At 47.4% G+C, this 17,320-nt stretch overlaps 1 protein-coding gene across 1 annotated transcript; it reads left to right on the top strand.

The window, feature by feature from the left end:
• Positions 1–833: 833 nt before the first annotated feature.
• LOC309676369 (E3 ubiquitin-protein ligase RBBP6-like) lies at positions 834–3,219 on the top strand (the record flags this gene model as incomplete). The annotated part of the gene is made up of 3 exons (XM_082488908.1): positions 834–1,059; positions 2,410–2,509; positions 3,087–3,219. The coding sequence occupies exons 1-3, from the start codon at positions 894–896 to the stop codon at positions 3,217–3,219; spliced, it is 399 nt and encodes a 132-aa protein (XP_082345034.1). The 5' UTR covers positions 834–893.
• Positions 3,220–17,320: the final 14,101 nt, after the last annotated feature.

The raw sequence follows: 17,320 nt of genomic DNA, 5'->3' as shown, positions 1-17,320 counted from the left end.
ATCATTCCGGGCAGGATTTCATGCGCTAGGGCTGTTGCAGCAGCAGCTGCAGTGACGGAGAGAGCAAGACATGTCGTCCTGGGGCACCTCCGAACGCTCACGGTTCACTCCTGACTCCTTCGTCCTCCTCCGCAGAGTTGAAGCAAGTGTGGGTGCGCCACGGTTGGGAAGTGCATTGGTTTACGGCGATGAGCGTAGGTGGCCATTGGCCTCTTTGGCTGAACTCTCCGTCCCTGCCCCAAGGTGCACTCAGCGTCCCCGAGATGTCCCCTGCCTTGGCTGGCCCTGCGGCGTGGGCAGCCGGGCGCCCCAGGGCAAAGCCCGCTGCATCTGCCCCGGGCTGTGTGGCCTTGGCTGGCTGCGGAGAGGAGGGGAGAGCGGGGGTGACAGCCTTGGGGGTGACAGCCCGGGGGGTGACAGGAGGGCCAGCAGGCAGTGAGAGGCATGGGGGGTGGCAGGGTGGGCCCAGGGCTGTTGGGAGAGCCAGCACTGGCCCAGGGGCTGCCGGGAGGTGACGCCGGGTGGTGAAGGCCCCTGGGGGACAGCAGGGACCCCAGAGACTTGGGGGGCACCAGGAGAGCGGGCGGGGACAGGCCCGGGGGACAGCAGGGGCAGCAGTGGCCTGGGGCGGCAACGGGCCTTTGGTCACAATGCGTGTGAGGCGTGGGGGCGCGGCGTGCGGTGTCCCCGTGCCCATAGCGACCGGTCAGGCCTGGCAGTGCAGCTTGCCAGAGAGGGAGCAGAGGCTGCGCTGGGCTCAGCCCGCACCACCTTCCCCGGGCCCTGGGTGGGCCCTTCCCCACGCCGCCGCAGGCCCCAGCCCGGAACAGGGGCCGCCACAGCCTCTGCCACAGGAGACGCCGTTGTGGAGCAGGCACTGCCCGCCTCTGGCAATGTCCTGCATCCACTACAAGTTTGCCTCCAGGCTGCGCCATGACAGGGTGATCTTCCAGGGCCGAGACATCTCCCTGAGAGACCTCAGGCGCCAGATCATGGGCCGCGAGAAGCTGAAGGCGGCCCACTGCGACCTGAGGATCAGCAATGCCCAGACGGAAGAAGGTGCGGGGGGGGGGCAGGCGCGGGGAAATATGGGAGGATATCTTCTGATAAAACACTTGCCAGATTTCTATGAAAGCCGGTGGAGAAATGTGAAAGTGATAGTAGAACAGATGGCTCATTTGAAGAAAAAAAGTTGTTTGGGTGACTTAATTTTGTCTTCAGCTTGTTTTAATGCACTGCATCGGGAACCTGTTTTTTCGGCTGTTGCAGAAACTGCTCAACAGCAACATTTTGGATCCAGAGTGTATCTGTGAGTTGCAATCTATGCAGACCCTTGAAAGCCATCTTGCACAGGAGTGTTCTCCGTATCTGAATTATACTCTGGGATTTCTTTTTAATAGAACTTCTTTTCTACACCAAAGACATTGTCATTCAGATGCTACTGAGCATCATTTCATCATTCATTTCTAACCAGATTTTTTGGGGTTTTGCTTCTGCAAAAGACTAACGTGGTGTAAGACAAGGCAAAGCATGGAGAGCTTCTAGCACGTGCTGGTTTTGAAAGGCATTTCCAGGCTGCTTTCATCAGTAATTTCGTTCAAGTCTGTCTGCTCTGCAAAAAATGAATCGAAAGAATTCACGTCCCTGTGGTTAATTCAAACTGGATGATCAGCTTAAGAAGGGAGATACCACTTTCGTTGGAGCCAATTCTGCCCTACTTGTGAAAGCAAGACCGAAATCCCCCCAAATTTCTGCGGTCCACGTTCTAGCACTGCCAGCTTTGTTCCTGTTTAAACGTAACAGAAACAGAAACCGAGCAGTTTGGTCAGTTTGGTTGTTGATGCTCCAAGAAATAGAGCGAGATGGCGGGCTCTCTTCTGTGTTCTGTCAGTCTTGAGCACCGGTGGTTTTAGGTGAATCGTTTTTAGGTAACAGCTATGAAAGCCACGGCGCAGAGCTTCCATGCTTTAGCCAAGGGCCTGTTTTGCTGCAGGGCGAGCGTGTCAGACCTTAGTATCTGCTTTATGCAGGTGAGACTGCTGTGGTTTGTTTTTCTCGAAAGATCTCTTGGCATTGTAGCCTCAACAGAAGCAAATGCAGCTTAAGCTAGATGCGGAAAGAACCTCATGCCTTAGCAGACTCTCTTTTTGTCACCTTTGAGATAACTTTGCTGTTGGCATTTAAACTATATAAAAAAATGATGATTTCGCTGCTTGTCTTCGATTAGGAAACCTGAAGGTCTCTTGAAACGTACCGTTAGAGTGTTGAGATGGTAACAGCGCAATGTCACACGCAAAGTTTTGCTTTCATAGCTGTAAAAGGATTCTCTGAAGTGCGATGTAACTACACAGTAAGAGACCTTCTTACAAGTTGACTGATGTTTTTTTTCTGCATTCATGTTGTTTTCAGAATACACAGACGACAATGCCCTGATTCCTAAGAATTCATCAGTAATTGTCAGAAGAATCCCCCCTGGAGGAGTTAAAGCTACCAGCAAAACATCAGTTCTGTAAGTATCCATAAAGCATTGTGTTCTTTGTTAGGGGTTTCAGTGTGTTGACGTTTTTTAAGGCTGTTACTTTACAGAGACACTCACATTGTCTCTCTCGTGTTACAGCTGCTCTTAATTTTTGTTGTCACGGGGTAGATTTTAATGTGCCTGTCCCAAAGCAGGCTGACATTTTGAGGCCTGCTGGGGTTAGCAGGCAGGTTAGCTTTCTGTTCCTTCACAGCAACACCGCTCTACAGACTGTGCGGTTGACATTTTTGTTATTTCTTTGTCAGAGAACTGATTTTTTTGATACTTACGCAGCAGAGACAAAAGATCTCAGGACTTCCTCTTGCACTGCTGTGTTCTACATCTGTCAGTCTTAGAGTATTTGTGACCAAGGAGAAATGTGATTTTGAGGGTTCTTTTCAGTACCAAGAGAGAAGAGCTTACGTATACGGAGGAACTTCCACATTCACTAGATGATCAGAACATAAAGTTTTGATGTTCAGGTTTTATAATCTCTTTGCACGGCTTTATGTTGGGTACAAGTGCTTTATTTTAAGTTCTGACCACCTTCCTTTCTTTCTTCTTCTAGAAGTCGAACTGAGCCAGGGAGTGGAACATCAAAAGCAGTATGTAAAAACACAATCATCTCACACTTTCTTCTGCACACTGCACTTAATCCTAAACAATGGAGCCTTGTATTAATTTTGCAAACAGTAACTTGACCTATTTTCCAGTAAAACGTAGTATATGTTGCAAATGCAATGTATTTAATTCAGCCTAGTAAAAAGTGAGGAATGCCATCCTTTGCACAGTTCTCATGTGAATATTGGTATTTGTGCCTAGCCATGCATTGTATTTCACAGCGACTATGCTGGACTATTTCCCGTATGACTTTGTGTTGTACAGATGATGTAGGACCGTTTTTAGATCATGCAGGTTCAAGGCTTGCACAGGTGAACTCGGTGCCATGTTCTACATCTGTCTGTCTGGAGCTAGTAATACGTACGTTTGTATGGGTTCTTGGGTGCTTTTTGTTTCCTGCGGTAAAAGTCATGCTATCCTGTAAAGAGTAGTTCCCGGTTTGGGAAGAAAGAAGGGGAGTACCTTATCAGCCTCAGCGTCATGTAGCAGTATCACTCATCTCCAAGGCACAAAGAAGAAGCCCTTCACACACTGTTTACCGCTTTTCGTGCGTCTCGATAATTTTGCATTGGAAACTAACACAATTTTTACAGAAGAATCTAATTGGCTGCAAGTTATGGACATTTCAGGAGGCTTTGCCACAGCCAAACCAGAAGCATTTCTGTAACACGGACAATTGCGTGGCTTTTTCTGAGTTTCTAGTCGTTAGAGTTACAGATCCATTCTCTGAATGCGGCACAACTTCATAAATTCTACTCTGCATATACAGTGGACAACACAAACTCATGGGTTTGAACGCAGACCCTGTAAATGCTGTAAATGTACCTCCTCGTTTATCGGAATATACCAAGGTGTCTGTGTGGTGTATTAGCAGACGTGACCTTCTGAAACTGTTGTAACACCATGTCTTGCTACAGAACTGCTTGCATTTTTTGCTCAACGATGCGTAACTTCGCCTGGCAAAGCACTGGTGATTGCACCTTGTGAAAAGGCGTAGTGTTAGTCAATTAAAATACCAGTTACAGAGACGAGAGAAGGCAGCGCCTAGTGCAGAGGAGCTAGTTCTTTCTTCTGAAAATAAAGGCGGGAGTTCATTTCCAAGAGAATCTCTTCCCACTGGTAAATTCTTCCCTCGCTCACTGCAGTGAGAGACACATTTCACAATGTGTACATTTGGGGGAAAAAAAGGAAAGGTTTGGAAGGCAACCACCAAAAGACATTGGTCTGCATTAGTGCTGCCCCTAATCGTGTCCTTGGTTTGGTAAACTCACGTGAAGTTTTACTCTGAAACGTGAAAAGCTCTGTACACGTTTGAGCTTTTGAGAAAATTTCAGTATTTCAGACAAATCCGGGAACGTGACAGCAAGCAGCTCAAAACCGTTACTTTCTCTGACCTCTTTAGTGCAGACTGGCTTAGCCTGGAGGCAATGTGCTAACAGTCTTCGGGTCTGTTATTCCTGTGTATTAACTGCCGTATTTGAATTTTGGTCTATCCCGAGTAATGTTTTGTGGGATTTGGATGTGTTTTCTAAACCGTTTGGATTCCAACAAATTAGTCTAGCATCTGTAAAGGTTCCTCTAAATGTTCATGGAAATTATTTCATAGATGTCGATCTGGATTATGTTACTGTTGGAAAAAAACTGTCTATGAAACAAGCGTTCAATAAAATTGTGAAACTAGTTTGTTGCTTTTGTGAATGAACGCATGTAAAACCCAAACCAATAGGGGCTGATCTGAATGATGGGCACTTGAAGGTCCAAGTCATTGACAGCCACTCCCTTGGACCCTGCTTGTACCTGGACTAGTGTGTAATAAAAATGTTTTAAGAAATCCTGCTTAACTTAATCAGCTGGCTTCCATAATTGGAAGATGTAGCTCTGCGTAATGTTTTTAGTACCATTTGCATGTTAGAAGGACAGAGCCAACTGGACAAAAACCTGCAGGTTTTGCTTTCTGTAGTTAACTCACCTAATATGAAGAAGTTAGGCCGGCGGGGGAGAACGTGCGGTTTGGACAGCCTAGAGCACGTGATTGTCAAATTTCTACTGCAAAGAATCTCTTGTCTTGCTGAGGGATTATGAAAAGCACGATTCCTTTTCAGGCTTCTGTGTCTGAAGCTGAAGTTCAGCAAGCAGAAACAACTTCCCCGTCTCCTGGGTGTCCTTTTAATGCTGCAAAATGTAAAGAAAGAGAGTTGCATGCATCTTTCCCCATTAAATGCACGGTGGATAGCTTCTCCTTCAAATAGGCCGGAGCTTAAAAATTGGTTTGAAAATACTGGATAGTATAATTTTTTCGACACGTAGCTTCAGTCCACTTGGGAGAAAATTGATTACGCCAGCCTTTCTGTGAGGTACCAACAGAGCCAAAGGTTCTGAGTGCCCGAGAATGCTCTTTTCAAGTGGGTGAACGGGCACATAAACATCACGCGATGGCGTAAGGACTCCCCAGAACATCTTCAGGACAACTGTATTTGATCAAAGCAGCTGTTTTCACGCAACCTCAGCTAGCGTTGTGCTGCTCTTTACAGGATGGGGTGAGCGGTGCTGTCTTGGGCCGTGTGGGCTTAAACGTGTTTCTAACATGTGTGTCAAATACTTCCCTGTTACACAGACTGACGATCTGGCCGGTGCTTCCAAAGAAGATATAATGAAAGCTACGGTGATCCAGTCGTGCCGTGAATACGATGCAATGAAGTAAGTGTTGATCATGTCACATCTCTTCTTCAAAGACTATGGAAAAGTTGTAGAGATGTTTGTTTGAACAAGAGAGACACATGCATACCTTTTTCTTCTTTTCCCCAAAAAATTTTAGTTATGGGAAGAAACCCTTGGCTCCACCTCCACCATCGTATATCTGCTTTCGTTGCGGAATACCTGGCCACTATAAAAAGCACTGCCCAACCAATGGGGTAAGATTGCAGGGGACTGCTTTTTAATGGCGGTTCACAGTTTTTAGTATTCCATATAAAAACAAGGCATTTCTGTTGCTCCCGCCTATTGAATATGTGTGTGTTTTATTGACGCACGTCTCTGGCTGAGCTTTCATGCCCTGTAATGTTACTCGCCGCATGTATACGCAGCCGTCATCTATAGAGACGGTGAAGGTAAGTAAGACGAGCTCTCCCTCTGAATTGCGCCTTGGAGGAGGAGCGGGTTTGTGCCTCTTCTAGGGGCGGGTGGCGAGCTAAGCGATATGTAACCCTTACGGAACCCGGAGTTAAGCAAAAGAATGTCGCTTGAGCGCAAAACGCTGCTCAAGTCTTTGCAACATCCTGGTTCTATTAGTTTAGGAAAATAAGAGAAACCCTTAGGCTAGGTAAAAGGAGAGGATTAAGGGCTTTTGCTGCTTAAAATCACCGTTGAAATATCATTTTAAGTGTGGGTCTTCAGATGAGAGATGTCCGCATTTCTTTTCTTAACAGGACAAAAATTTTAAGCCTCTTCCCAGAATTAAAAAGAGCACAGGAATTCCAAGGAGCTTCATGATGGAGGTGAAAGATCCCAATACAAAGGGTGCCATGCTGACAAACACCGGGCAATACGTAATACCAATCATTAACGCGTACGTATGGAATGAACTGGACTGAGCACAAAGGGAACGAGAGGAACCATGGGCAAATGCCTGAGTGGCAATGTAACCGAGTTGGCCAGCGTCTGTAGTGACGGGGGAGGAAGCACTGTTGCTGTATCGTAACCTTCTAAACTGCGATACTTGCTAGTATTAAAACGGGGTGGTCCTACTGTTCATGCCCCTGGACCTTGGTTAAACTTGCGATGTGCTAAGAATCTGGCTTTCTGCCAAACATTTCCGTAGTATTTACAGTGGAGTCGTTCTCTTGGAAAGCTCATTTGGCTTCTGATTTATGTTTCAAAGGCTTCTTGCAAAGTTTAACAAATAGCTCTTGGACTGAGATTTCCTCCCCCCCCTCTGACTTTTATCCAATGCCATGTGGGAAACCGACTGAAGTTTTCCTGTTGCTGTAAACTAAGAAAATACTACTGTGTGCTGACAGCAGTGGCTGTTTGAAAATGCACTTGGTAGCACTTCCGTTCTTCTGTCACGCATCTCCTTTTGTAGACGCTGTACCATAGAGCTCTTCCATGCGTAAAATGTAATGACTCAGAGACAAAGTTTATCCTGCGCCTGCAATTTGCTCTCTGTCAAAGGAGAGGTGGGATTCATTTCACCTGACTTCTAGCTGTCAAAAAATGATGCTTCTCACCTGAGCTAATTTCTTACTTGATCCAATGAATGGCAGAGTTCTGCAGAAGGAAATTGGTTCCCCCTCCCTCTGCTAGTGCTGTGGCTATGGCAAAGCAGTTTAAACTAAATGCCTACCTCTCCGAAGGCTAATGCAGAGTGAGAATTCCATCTGTTTTCTTCCTCCGATAACATGCAAAGCTTGGAACAGTTTTCCTTTACCCAGCTTTAACTTTTTGCTTTTTTCCTTCCCCACCCCGCCCTCCAGGGAAGCTTATGCTCGAGGAAAGAAGGAAAAGCCTCCCTTTTTACCAGAGGAGCCGTCCTCCTCCTCTTCCTCCTCCTCCTCTGAAGACGCTATTCCAGAGGAGTTGTTGTGTCTCCTTTGCAAAGAGATAATGACCGACGCCGCTGTTATTCCCTGCTGCGGAAACAGTTACTGTGACGAATGTACGTGTTATTCCCGTCTTTGTTAATTCCAAACATCACATCTGATTTTCTGAAAGCAGAAATAGGGGATGACGAAAATACTTGTCACCCGTTCGTGACAACCTATTCGTGAACCTTGAGGCTGGGGGCTTCTCCCTGTACTAGACAGTGGAAAAAAGACTAGTGAGAACATCAAGACGCAGACATCTTCAAGTGTTACACTAGTGAAAGACCAAAACTGTATAGTTATTTGCTGCATATGAGAAACTTTTCACACTGTTGAACATCTATAGCTTCATGCGCTCAGTTCAAGACCATCTTCACCCATCAATCATATAATTGTTTTATACTTGATGAGAACCCCCAAAATTGCTTTACTTTGGCTAAACCTCCTTTGATGACTCTAACGATACACAGGTATTAGAACGGCATTACTGGACTCGGAGGAACACACATGCCCAACGTGTCACCAGACAGACGTTTCCCCCGATGCTTTAGTTGCCAACCACTTCCTACGCAAGGTAACATGATGACTTCTAGGTAAACTGTTTGTAAGAACAGGGTCTTAATGTTACTCTGTGGAGGCGTTTGTTCGTCTATCTGCTGAAGTTTCATATTCCCTTTCTGTAAATGTTTTTCTGCCTCTAGGCCGTCAACAACTTCAGCAATGGAACTGGCTACACAAAAAGGCTCCCTGAGCGGATTCAGCAGCAGCAGCTGCCAGCGCCACCACCTCCACCACCGCTCATGACCGTTACACCTCCTGGACCTTTTTGGTAGGAAATCTGTAGATCAACATGAATATAAGAGCCACCAAAATGCTGGAGTCAGATTCTTCTTCTTGAGCTTCTCTGCTAGGGATTTATAGATAACATTAGTGACAGTTCCGCATAACTGTGGGAGCTCTCTTTTTCGTTTCTACTTGGAATGAGGCCACTTTGGTAAGCTGGAAGTGTGCCTCATGCAAGAATTTTCTCCAAAGCATTTCCCGTTTGGTTCCCTTATCAGTCGCTCAGTACAGGTTTACCCTGAGAGAGGAACGTTTTTTCCCCAGGAGCCCTTTGATTGTAAGTGGCTAGCAATTCCTAAAGAAACCATTCCTTGATGTTAAACCTTCCTGAGTGCATTAACTTCTCTTTAGTACTGGGGGAATAATATTTTAATGAAAAGTGTAAAAGTGCAATCATAGGTAAAATTGGCCAGGTGTGTTCGCTCTACTTTCTTCTATAGTATTTCCGTCGTCAGTGTTAGAATAAGGAAGAGTCATCCTCAGTAATACACAGCGTAGTCAGTGACGCATACAGATTACTACGTTACTACGTATTTGGTTTAGTATTACTATGTATTTGTATTTGGCTTACTGCACTTTTAGCGTTAGTACGTATTTGGTTTAGGATTACTATGTATTTGTATTTGGCTTACTCTACTTTTAGCGTTACTACGTATTTGGTTTAGTATTACTATGTATTTGTATTTGGCTTACTCTACTTTTAGCGTTACTACGTATTTGGTTTAGTATTACTATGTATTTGTATTTGGCTTACTGTACTTTGTTTAGTGTTACTACGTATTTGGTTTAGTATTACTGTGTATTTGTATTTGGCTTACTGTACTTTGTTTAGTGTTACTACGTATTTGGTTTAGTATTACTGTGTATTTGTATTTGGTTTACTGTACTTTGTTTAGTGTTACTACGTATTTGGTTTAGGATTACTGTGTATTTGTATTTGGTTTACTGTACTTTGTTTCGTGTTACTACGTATTTGGTTTAGGATTACTGTGTATTTGTATTTGGTTTACTGTACTTTGTTTCGTGTTACTACATATTTGGTTTAGGATTACTGTGTATTTGTATTTGGTTTACTGTACTTTGTTTCGTGTTACTACGTATTTGGTTTAGTATTACTGTGTATTTGTATTTGGTTTACTGTACTTTGTTTCGTGTTACTACGTATTTGGTTTAGTATTACTGTGTATTTGTATTTGGTTTACTGTACTTTGTTTCGTGTTACTACGTATTTGGTTTAGTATTACTATGTATTTGTATTTGGTTTACTGTACTTTGTTTAGTGTTACTACGTATTTGGTTTAGTATTACTATGTATTTGTATTTGGTTGAGTATTACTATGTCAGTAACCACCAGGATCCCTAGTTGCTCTTTGTCCTTAGAGGCTGCAGAAATGCAGAGAGCCGTGCCCGTTGTTTTACGGCCGCCAAGCACAACTGTCATCTTTCCTGGCTCAATCTTCAGTTTCGCCAAGCTCTTGGGTTTTAGGAAACCACTGTAATGTAAATGTAGCACTCCAGCAGTGACATTACCCTTTCCCTCCTATTTTCTGCCCCCTTACTTTATGTCAGTTTCTGTTTAGGCTTCTGTCTGAAATGGCAGTTAATACATTGACTGTCGATTCTGGAGTTTGGGGTTTGGGGTTTTTTTTAGGGGGTTTGTTTTGTTGGGTATTTTTTCAATTCTTCTGCAGTATTACCCTAGGGTTGTATACAAGTTGTGGAATGATTACTAAAAATGATCAATAATACAGCATTGTTCACGCATTAAGGAAAGGTATAAACGCAAAATGCTTCTAGGGTAACATACAGCCGCAGCTGGTAGCTGAAGAATCCGCTACATCTGTGATTCCCTGTACAATATTCTTTACAAAGCAACACGGGGAGTGGAGTGGGGTGGAGACTCCAAGGCCAAACCCTGTGATAATCCGGAAAGCATGGGAACGAGATGGTACCACGGAAGGAAAGCAGTGCGAAGGATGGAGCAGAGTGGAGACACTGCGGCTAAAACTTTGGGATAAAATGGGAACTTGGGGACCAACTGGAGCCCTCGAAGGTCTTATAGAACTGATAAACCGCCTACTTGTTACCCTGAGCCAACAATCTGCCATTTTTTTGATGAAATGCTGTCCTTTACTGAACTTTGCTCATTAGAGTGTCATTATAATACCAAAACACACCTCCATCCCAAAAGCTACCCGCCTCCAAGGTGCGACCACTCCTCCTTGAGTCTGCGCCCTGAATTTTTCGTCAACTGTACCTTTAAATGCGAGGCGGGAAAATTTTACTCCAATCATAATGAAAGTATGTATGACTAGAGTCGCTCAAACTCCACCTTGAAGATAAAAAATAGTATAAAAATAGCCCAAGAAAAGGGGGATGTGAGGGAAGACACCGTCGTGGACTTCTGGGACCAGTCGACGGGCTGAGCCTCTCTTCCCCCGCAATGAGGACGCTTGTGGGTAAGATTCAAACACTTGGCGATACCAAGTGCTTCCCCCGGAAACTTAGAAATGTCTATACAGAGCGGTTTTATAACTTAGCGCTTTTCTAACCGAGCTATATTGCTAGCATCTTTAGCATTCGCACATGCTTTGCAGACAGTCACTATCACCGGCAATCCAAAAGAACTTGTGTATCTGTTGTCTAAATAAACTGTACTGTGTAGGCAGCTAGTCGTTTGGGTTTCTCATTGAACGCGACCGAAGCGTGGCCGTGTTAGTTCATGAGCACAACTGGGCTGAAGGTGAAGTCCTCTATTAGTTTATTCAGAACCATAACAGATCTGAATGGGGAAAAGTGATGCTGGTCCTCACTGCCTCCTGCAACCCCTTCAAATGCCCCCCACACTTTGAGCCTCTCTGCTTTCCTGTGGACTCTATCCTCAAAAGCACCTTTTTTCAATCTCGGCGACCTGCGTACCAAAACAGGCAAACGTCCAGCTCCCGCTGCCACAGCCAAGGTGCCAGGGGGGAAAAGTGATGCTGGTCCTCACTGCCTCCTGGAACCCCTTCAAATGCTCCACACGCTTTGGCCCTCTCTGCTTTCTTGCGGACTGTAGCCTCAAAACCACCTGTTTCCACTCTGTGGAGTCTCCAAAGCAAAAAAGGCAAACGTTCAGCTCCTGCTGTGAAAGCAAAGGTGCCAGCGGGAAAAGTGATGCTGGTCCTCAGTGCCTCCTGGAAACCCTTCAAATACCCCACACACTTTGGCCCACTTTTTTTCCTGGGGACTCTAGCGTCAAAACCACCTTTTTTCATTCCCGGCAGCCTCCGTAGCAAAAAAGGCAAAACGTCCAGCTCCTGCTCCCACAAAAAAGGTGCCACGGGGGAACAGTGATGCTGGTCCTCACTGCCTCCTTGAACCCCTTCCAATGACCAAAGCCCTCTCTGCTTTCCTGCAGACTCTATCCTAAAAAACACATTTTTTCCACAGTCAGCAACCTTCGGAGTAAAAAAGGCAAGCGTCCAGCTCCTGCCGCCACAGCAAAGGTGCCAGGGGGGAAAAGTGATGCTGGTCCTCACTGCCTCCTGGAACTCCTTCAAGTGCCACACACACTTTGGCCCTCTCTGCTTTCCAGCCGACTCTAGCCTCAAAACAACCTTTTTTCATTCTCGGCAGCCTCCAGACACAAAAAGGCAAACGTCCAGCTCCTGCTCCCACAGCCAAGGTGCCAGCGGGGAAAAGTGATGCTGGTCCTCACTGCTTCCTGGAACCCTTTCAAATTCCCCACGCATCTTGGCCCACTTTGCTGAGAGTGAATAAAGGTGCTTTTGAGGCTAGAGTCCCAAGGAAAGCAGCCTCCGTAGTAAAAAAAGCAAACATCCCACAGCACAGATGCCAGGGGGGGAAAAGGGATGCTGGTCCTCACTGCCTCCTGGAACCCCTTCAAATGCCCCACACACTTTGGCCCTCTCTGCTTTCTTGCGGACTCTAGCCTCAAAACCACCTATTTCCACTCTGCGGAGTCTCCAAAGCAGAAAAGGCAAATGTCCAGCTCCTGCTGCCACAGCAAAGGTGCCAGCGGGGAAAAGTGATGCTGGTCCTCACTGCCTCCTGGAACCGCTTCCCAATGCCCCACACACTTTGGCCCTCTCCGCTTTCCTGCGGACTCTAGCCTCAAAACCCCCTTTTTTTCAATCTCGGCGCCCGTCGGAGCAAAAAAGTCTAACGTCCAGATCCTGCCGCCACAGCAAAGGAGCAGGAGAATAAAGGATACTGGTCCTCACTGCCAATTTGAATACCTTCAAATGCCCCAGACGCTTTGGCCCTCTCTGCTTTCCTGCGGACTCTAGCCTTAAAACCATCTTCTTTCAGTCTCGGCGCCCTGGGAGCAAAAAAGGCAAACGTCGAGATCCTGCCGGCACAGCAAAAGTGCCAGGGGGGAAAAGTGATGCTGGTCCTCACTGCCTACTGGAATAACTTCAAGAAAAACAAAGAGAGATCTCTCTCTCTTCGCAATAAGAATACTTATAGTATAAAAGTATTTGACTTTTCTTTGGCACTAAATGAACTTGCCCAGCTGTCAATCCATACCATTAAGCCATCCATCTCCAAAATACACAGCTATAATTTGACTCGGGAGGGGGGGCTGGGGGGGCAGGGGGCAGAGTTGGGTGCCACACAAGTAGCGGGGACATCTGGCCGGCTGCCCTGCCCAGGAGAGATGCTGCTGAACCATTGGGGAAACATGCTGCTGACAGACAGACAGAAACCAAGAACTCCAGAGCGCTCCCTCTGAAGATTGGCAATAAAAAAACGCTAACATTCAACTGTCCCTTTTGAAACGTACCCTTTGTTTAAACATTTGGTTTTAAACATTTCCTTTCTTAAACATTTAAACGTGATCTTTTTAAAAAACGGACCTGTTTTTAAAGCTTTAGAACAAATATCTCATTGCCAAAGTACACCAAATACAGCCATTTGGCAGCTGCAGTTTAAACAACATTGTAAATTCTACAATTTTAACCTTTTTTAAAGTTTAATTTAGGATAGAAAAATCAGCAAGATGAAAAATCCTGCATAGGGTTTTACCAGGGGGGAGGGGATCAAATCCCCGCTCCCACAATCCGTAAGGCTACCATAAAGGACTGGCAGATGGACTGATGCTTTCAGCTGTGCTGAGTGCGCAGAGGAACCCGTGTTTATGATACCTCACCTGGTATGACTGAGAACCCAAAGACTGGCGATGCCACCAAATTCAGAAGATGGGCTGTGGACTTTGGTTTTCTTAAAAAAAAAAAACAAAACAAAAAAAAAAAACAAACAGGAAAAAAAAAAAAGGAAAGAGAAAGGGTAAGAGTAAGAGTGCAAAGTCTTGTTGCCAAATAAGGCCGTTAGGGAAGCAGTAGCTCACCAAAAACACATCGGGACCCGCTGTCACCACTTACAAGGCTGCCAGTGCTTCTTGGCAAAGCCCGGAAAATACGCAGAAGCCACCCTGCTTTGTCCCGCTTTGTCCCTGTCTCTTCTCTGACCTTGACCGTTTTGCGTACAGAGGCTAGTATCTCAGTAAGGTTTTCCAGTACTACCGGAAGCTATTTTAAAAACCTGTGGACTGAAGAAGCATAAAGCTTTTACCATAAAAACAAAGTCTCTTTCTTCGGAACATCTGAACCCTTGCGAACGCTTTCTTCCCTCTTTTAGTGCAACGTTATTCTCACAGTGCCTGTTAACGGTAAGCACACAGAAAGAGATGACGCTTTCGGGAGGAGAACATAAGTGGAGGGAAGCAAGCTTTGCATGGGCGCAACGTGTTCCAGAACACACCTTATTTTTAGTATTCACGTTCAAATATTTCATCGAAAAACTACGGGAGGAGAGTCAGCACATCCTTCGTGTTCACTTCAAAGCCCCCACGACAAGGACCTTAGGAAAAACGCAGACGCACATGGGAGACGTACCTGGTCCTGGCAGACCATTCTGGATCCTTTCTGTCCGTCCCGTACCGTCACGGCAGAAGAAAGGGTGACCGTGGAGAAAGGCTGGCCGTTGACAACCTGCCGAGAGAGGAAAAAAACCGTGAACGCAAAGCCAGGTAGGAATCTCAAGCTGCCTTCTTCCCTGAAGGTTTACCCAGACGACAGCTGAGTGGAGGAAAAAGTACTTGGCATCACCTTTGGGACGCTTCTTGGGGCAGGCCACGAGAGCTCTTGCATTTTTCAGACCACCCTGCCTTTCATTGACTCACCGGCAGCTTCAGTTGCACTAGAGCCACCTTCCCGGCTGCACGCAGGTGACAGACACGGACAGGCGTGTTTTCTCAAGCCTACGTACAGCCAAGGTTTCCTCACCCTAGATGGCCCAAGGTGAACATTTTTGTTAAAGGGTACAGCAACCCACCGGCCCGCTGAACCGCCAACAAGGCAACGATTTTTTCCGGGCTCTTTCTCCAGACGGTCACGAGCTTTTAAAACTGCCATTGCACCACCAATTTTGCTCAGGGTCCCTGCCAGCTTTCGACTGCCCTCCGCCTTACCGGGCACATGCTCTCTGCCGTCTCCCAAACCCAGGAGTACGGCACACGCCCAGACCCCAGCGCAACCCTGCCGGTGCCCACGCGCACCTCGCTCTTTGCACGAGGAGCGCCCAAGCGCCCCTGCGAGCGCAGCCGCACGTGCAGGATCAGCTTCACCTATGCTGGTTTCAGTGGATGCCATTGCTGAAGCTTTAAACCGAAAACCGCCTCCTGGCACTCAGCCACAGCAGAAGTCATCCATAACGAGAACTCCATAAACACGCAGCAACGCAAATTGCAAACCCGCAGCAGCAGCTTCAGAGCTATTTAGACCAGGAACAAGGAAGAAAAATAAAACAGCTTCATCTCGTGCACACAGGAAAGCTACAGACAGAGAAGAGGGTCTGCCTGTTTTCTGTCAGGGCTGAGAACGCTTTCTTCTTCCCTTCCAGAACCCCTCTGTTAGGTCTAAACATCTGTTATGTTTTGAGAGACCTGTAACAACTTCTTGCCGTTTAGACAATTGTTCTATCACCCGATGACCCCTCCCTGCCCGGGAAAGGGCATCGGGGAAAAAAACAAGGAAACCCGGGAGGCAAAGTATAAACAGATTTCAGAGAGTAGAATTCCACAAACAACATTAATAGTACTAAAGAACCAATATTGATCCCGATACCCATAGAGAATACCCAAAGATTTGGCTATTTCCAAGGCTATTTCCAACTTGCCCATAAAATTAGAATGAACAAACAGAAGGGAAACACCGGACCCTAAAGAAGGTATTGGGCAGCTCTTAATTTATGCCAGAGGAAAGGTGGCTCTTTCACCCCAAAGGAAGACATTCCTGACTACCCAGGCACCAATCCGGGAAGGAGGCACGCTCTGTTCACTGCAGTCCTGCATCAGCTTTTCTGCGCTGGCAGCAAATTTGCCCTTTCTGCCCGTTTGACATGGAGTACCCACAGCGCCCCTGAACTCACAAACGTGTCTCCCCGCTCCCTCAGCCCCATGCCTGCAATTACCTGAGCAGCTGTTGGAATCAATCCCGCAGGATTTTCTTCCCAGAATGCACAAGGGGACACTGGGAAAAGAGGAGGCGAGCAATGACCCTCTTTGTCGCGGCCAGACAACGGGCACAAGCTAGGGGACCCCCACCTCTGCCCTCGGGAGCAGGGCCCAGGCAGGTGCCTGGCAGGGATTTAACCCCCCCGGCAAGAGGCCGGGCTCCCTGCCGGCAGAAGCACCGTTCGCCTCCCCTCTGCTCGCAGCTCCTCGCTTGGGACAGCCCAGCCTGCACCCAGCCGCTCTTCAGCCCTGCGGGAAGTGCAGTTTGGCCGGCGGCTGCTCCAGCCAACACACACTCCAGCTAATTGCAGCTTCTGCTCATTACCGCTGCCGGGAGTCTTGCCTCTGGCTAATGCGTGTTCCGGACAGAGGACACCCCATCTCCCTCCAGCTCCTGCTTGCCAAGCTCTGGCTAATTGAAGCCCCGGCTCTGCACTGAAGCTTCAGCTGATTTCAACTCCTCCTTCCCAGCTCCAGCTACTTGCAATAGTCTGGGCTGTTGACGAGGTCGTCAACCAATCAGCATCCTGACTTGAGTGTTAAGGTTAAACACCATGGCTTTACACAGTATAAATATCAATAAGTTGCTATGATTAATTACTTTGAATCTAGCTCTTCTTTGGACATTGCTGAGCATTGATACTAAGAGGAGAGGCGTGCCAGGTCTGAAAAGTGCCTTTCCCCGCCTATTTCTGTACCCCAAAACCAGCCCCGGGAGCCTGCTTTCCAGCCCTCGGGGCAGAAGACCTGCTCTCTGTTTCAGGCCCCGAAGCAGCTCACCCCCTCTGCTTCCTCACGCCCTCGGCAGTCCCCACAGGCCACGCTGAGGGCCAGGCCGAGCACAGCCACCCCACAGCCCGCCACCCCCAGGGCCCACAGACACTTTTGGGGAGCGCTGGGCAAGTGCGCAGGGCCCGACCCCACCGCACTGCGGGGAAGCGCCAGCACGGCCCGGGCACCACTTTACTATCGCCCTTTTGGCCTTTACTTCTCCGGCACCACCAGCTCCGCACCCCAAATCCCCCACGCCCAAGGCACCCCGTGGGGAGGCGGGCCCAGCCAGCCCTGCTCCGAGCCTACAGTGCCCCCCCCTCAAGCCCCCCGTTGCCCCACACCCCCTCAAGGCCCCTGTTCAGCGCCCCCCGTCACCCCTCAGGGCCCTCTACAGCCCCGCCGCCATGTTCCCTCGGGGCCCCCTCAGGCCCTGCCACATCGTTGCCCCCCGCTCACCTTGATGCG

This window comes from Vanellus vanellus (genome assembly GCF_965231255.1).
Source record: "Vanellus vanellus genome assembly, chromosome: 11".
In the NCBI taxonomy this organism is placed as follows: Eukaryota; Metazoa; Chordata; class Aves; order Charadriiformes; family Charadriidae; genus Vanellus; species Vanellus vanellus.
This window is presented reverse-complemented; position numbering and strand designations above follow the sequence as displayed.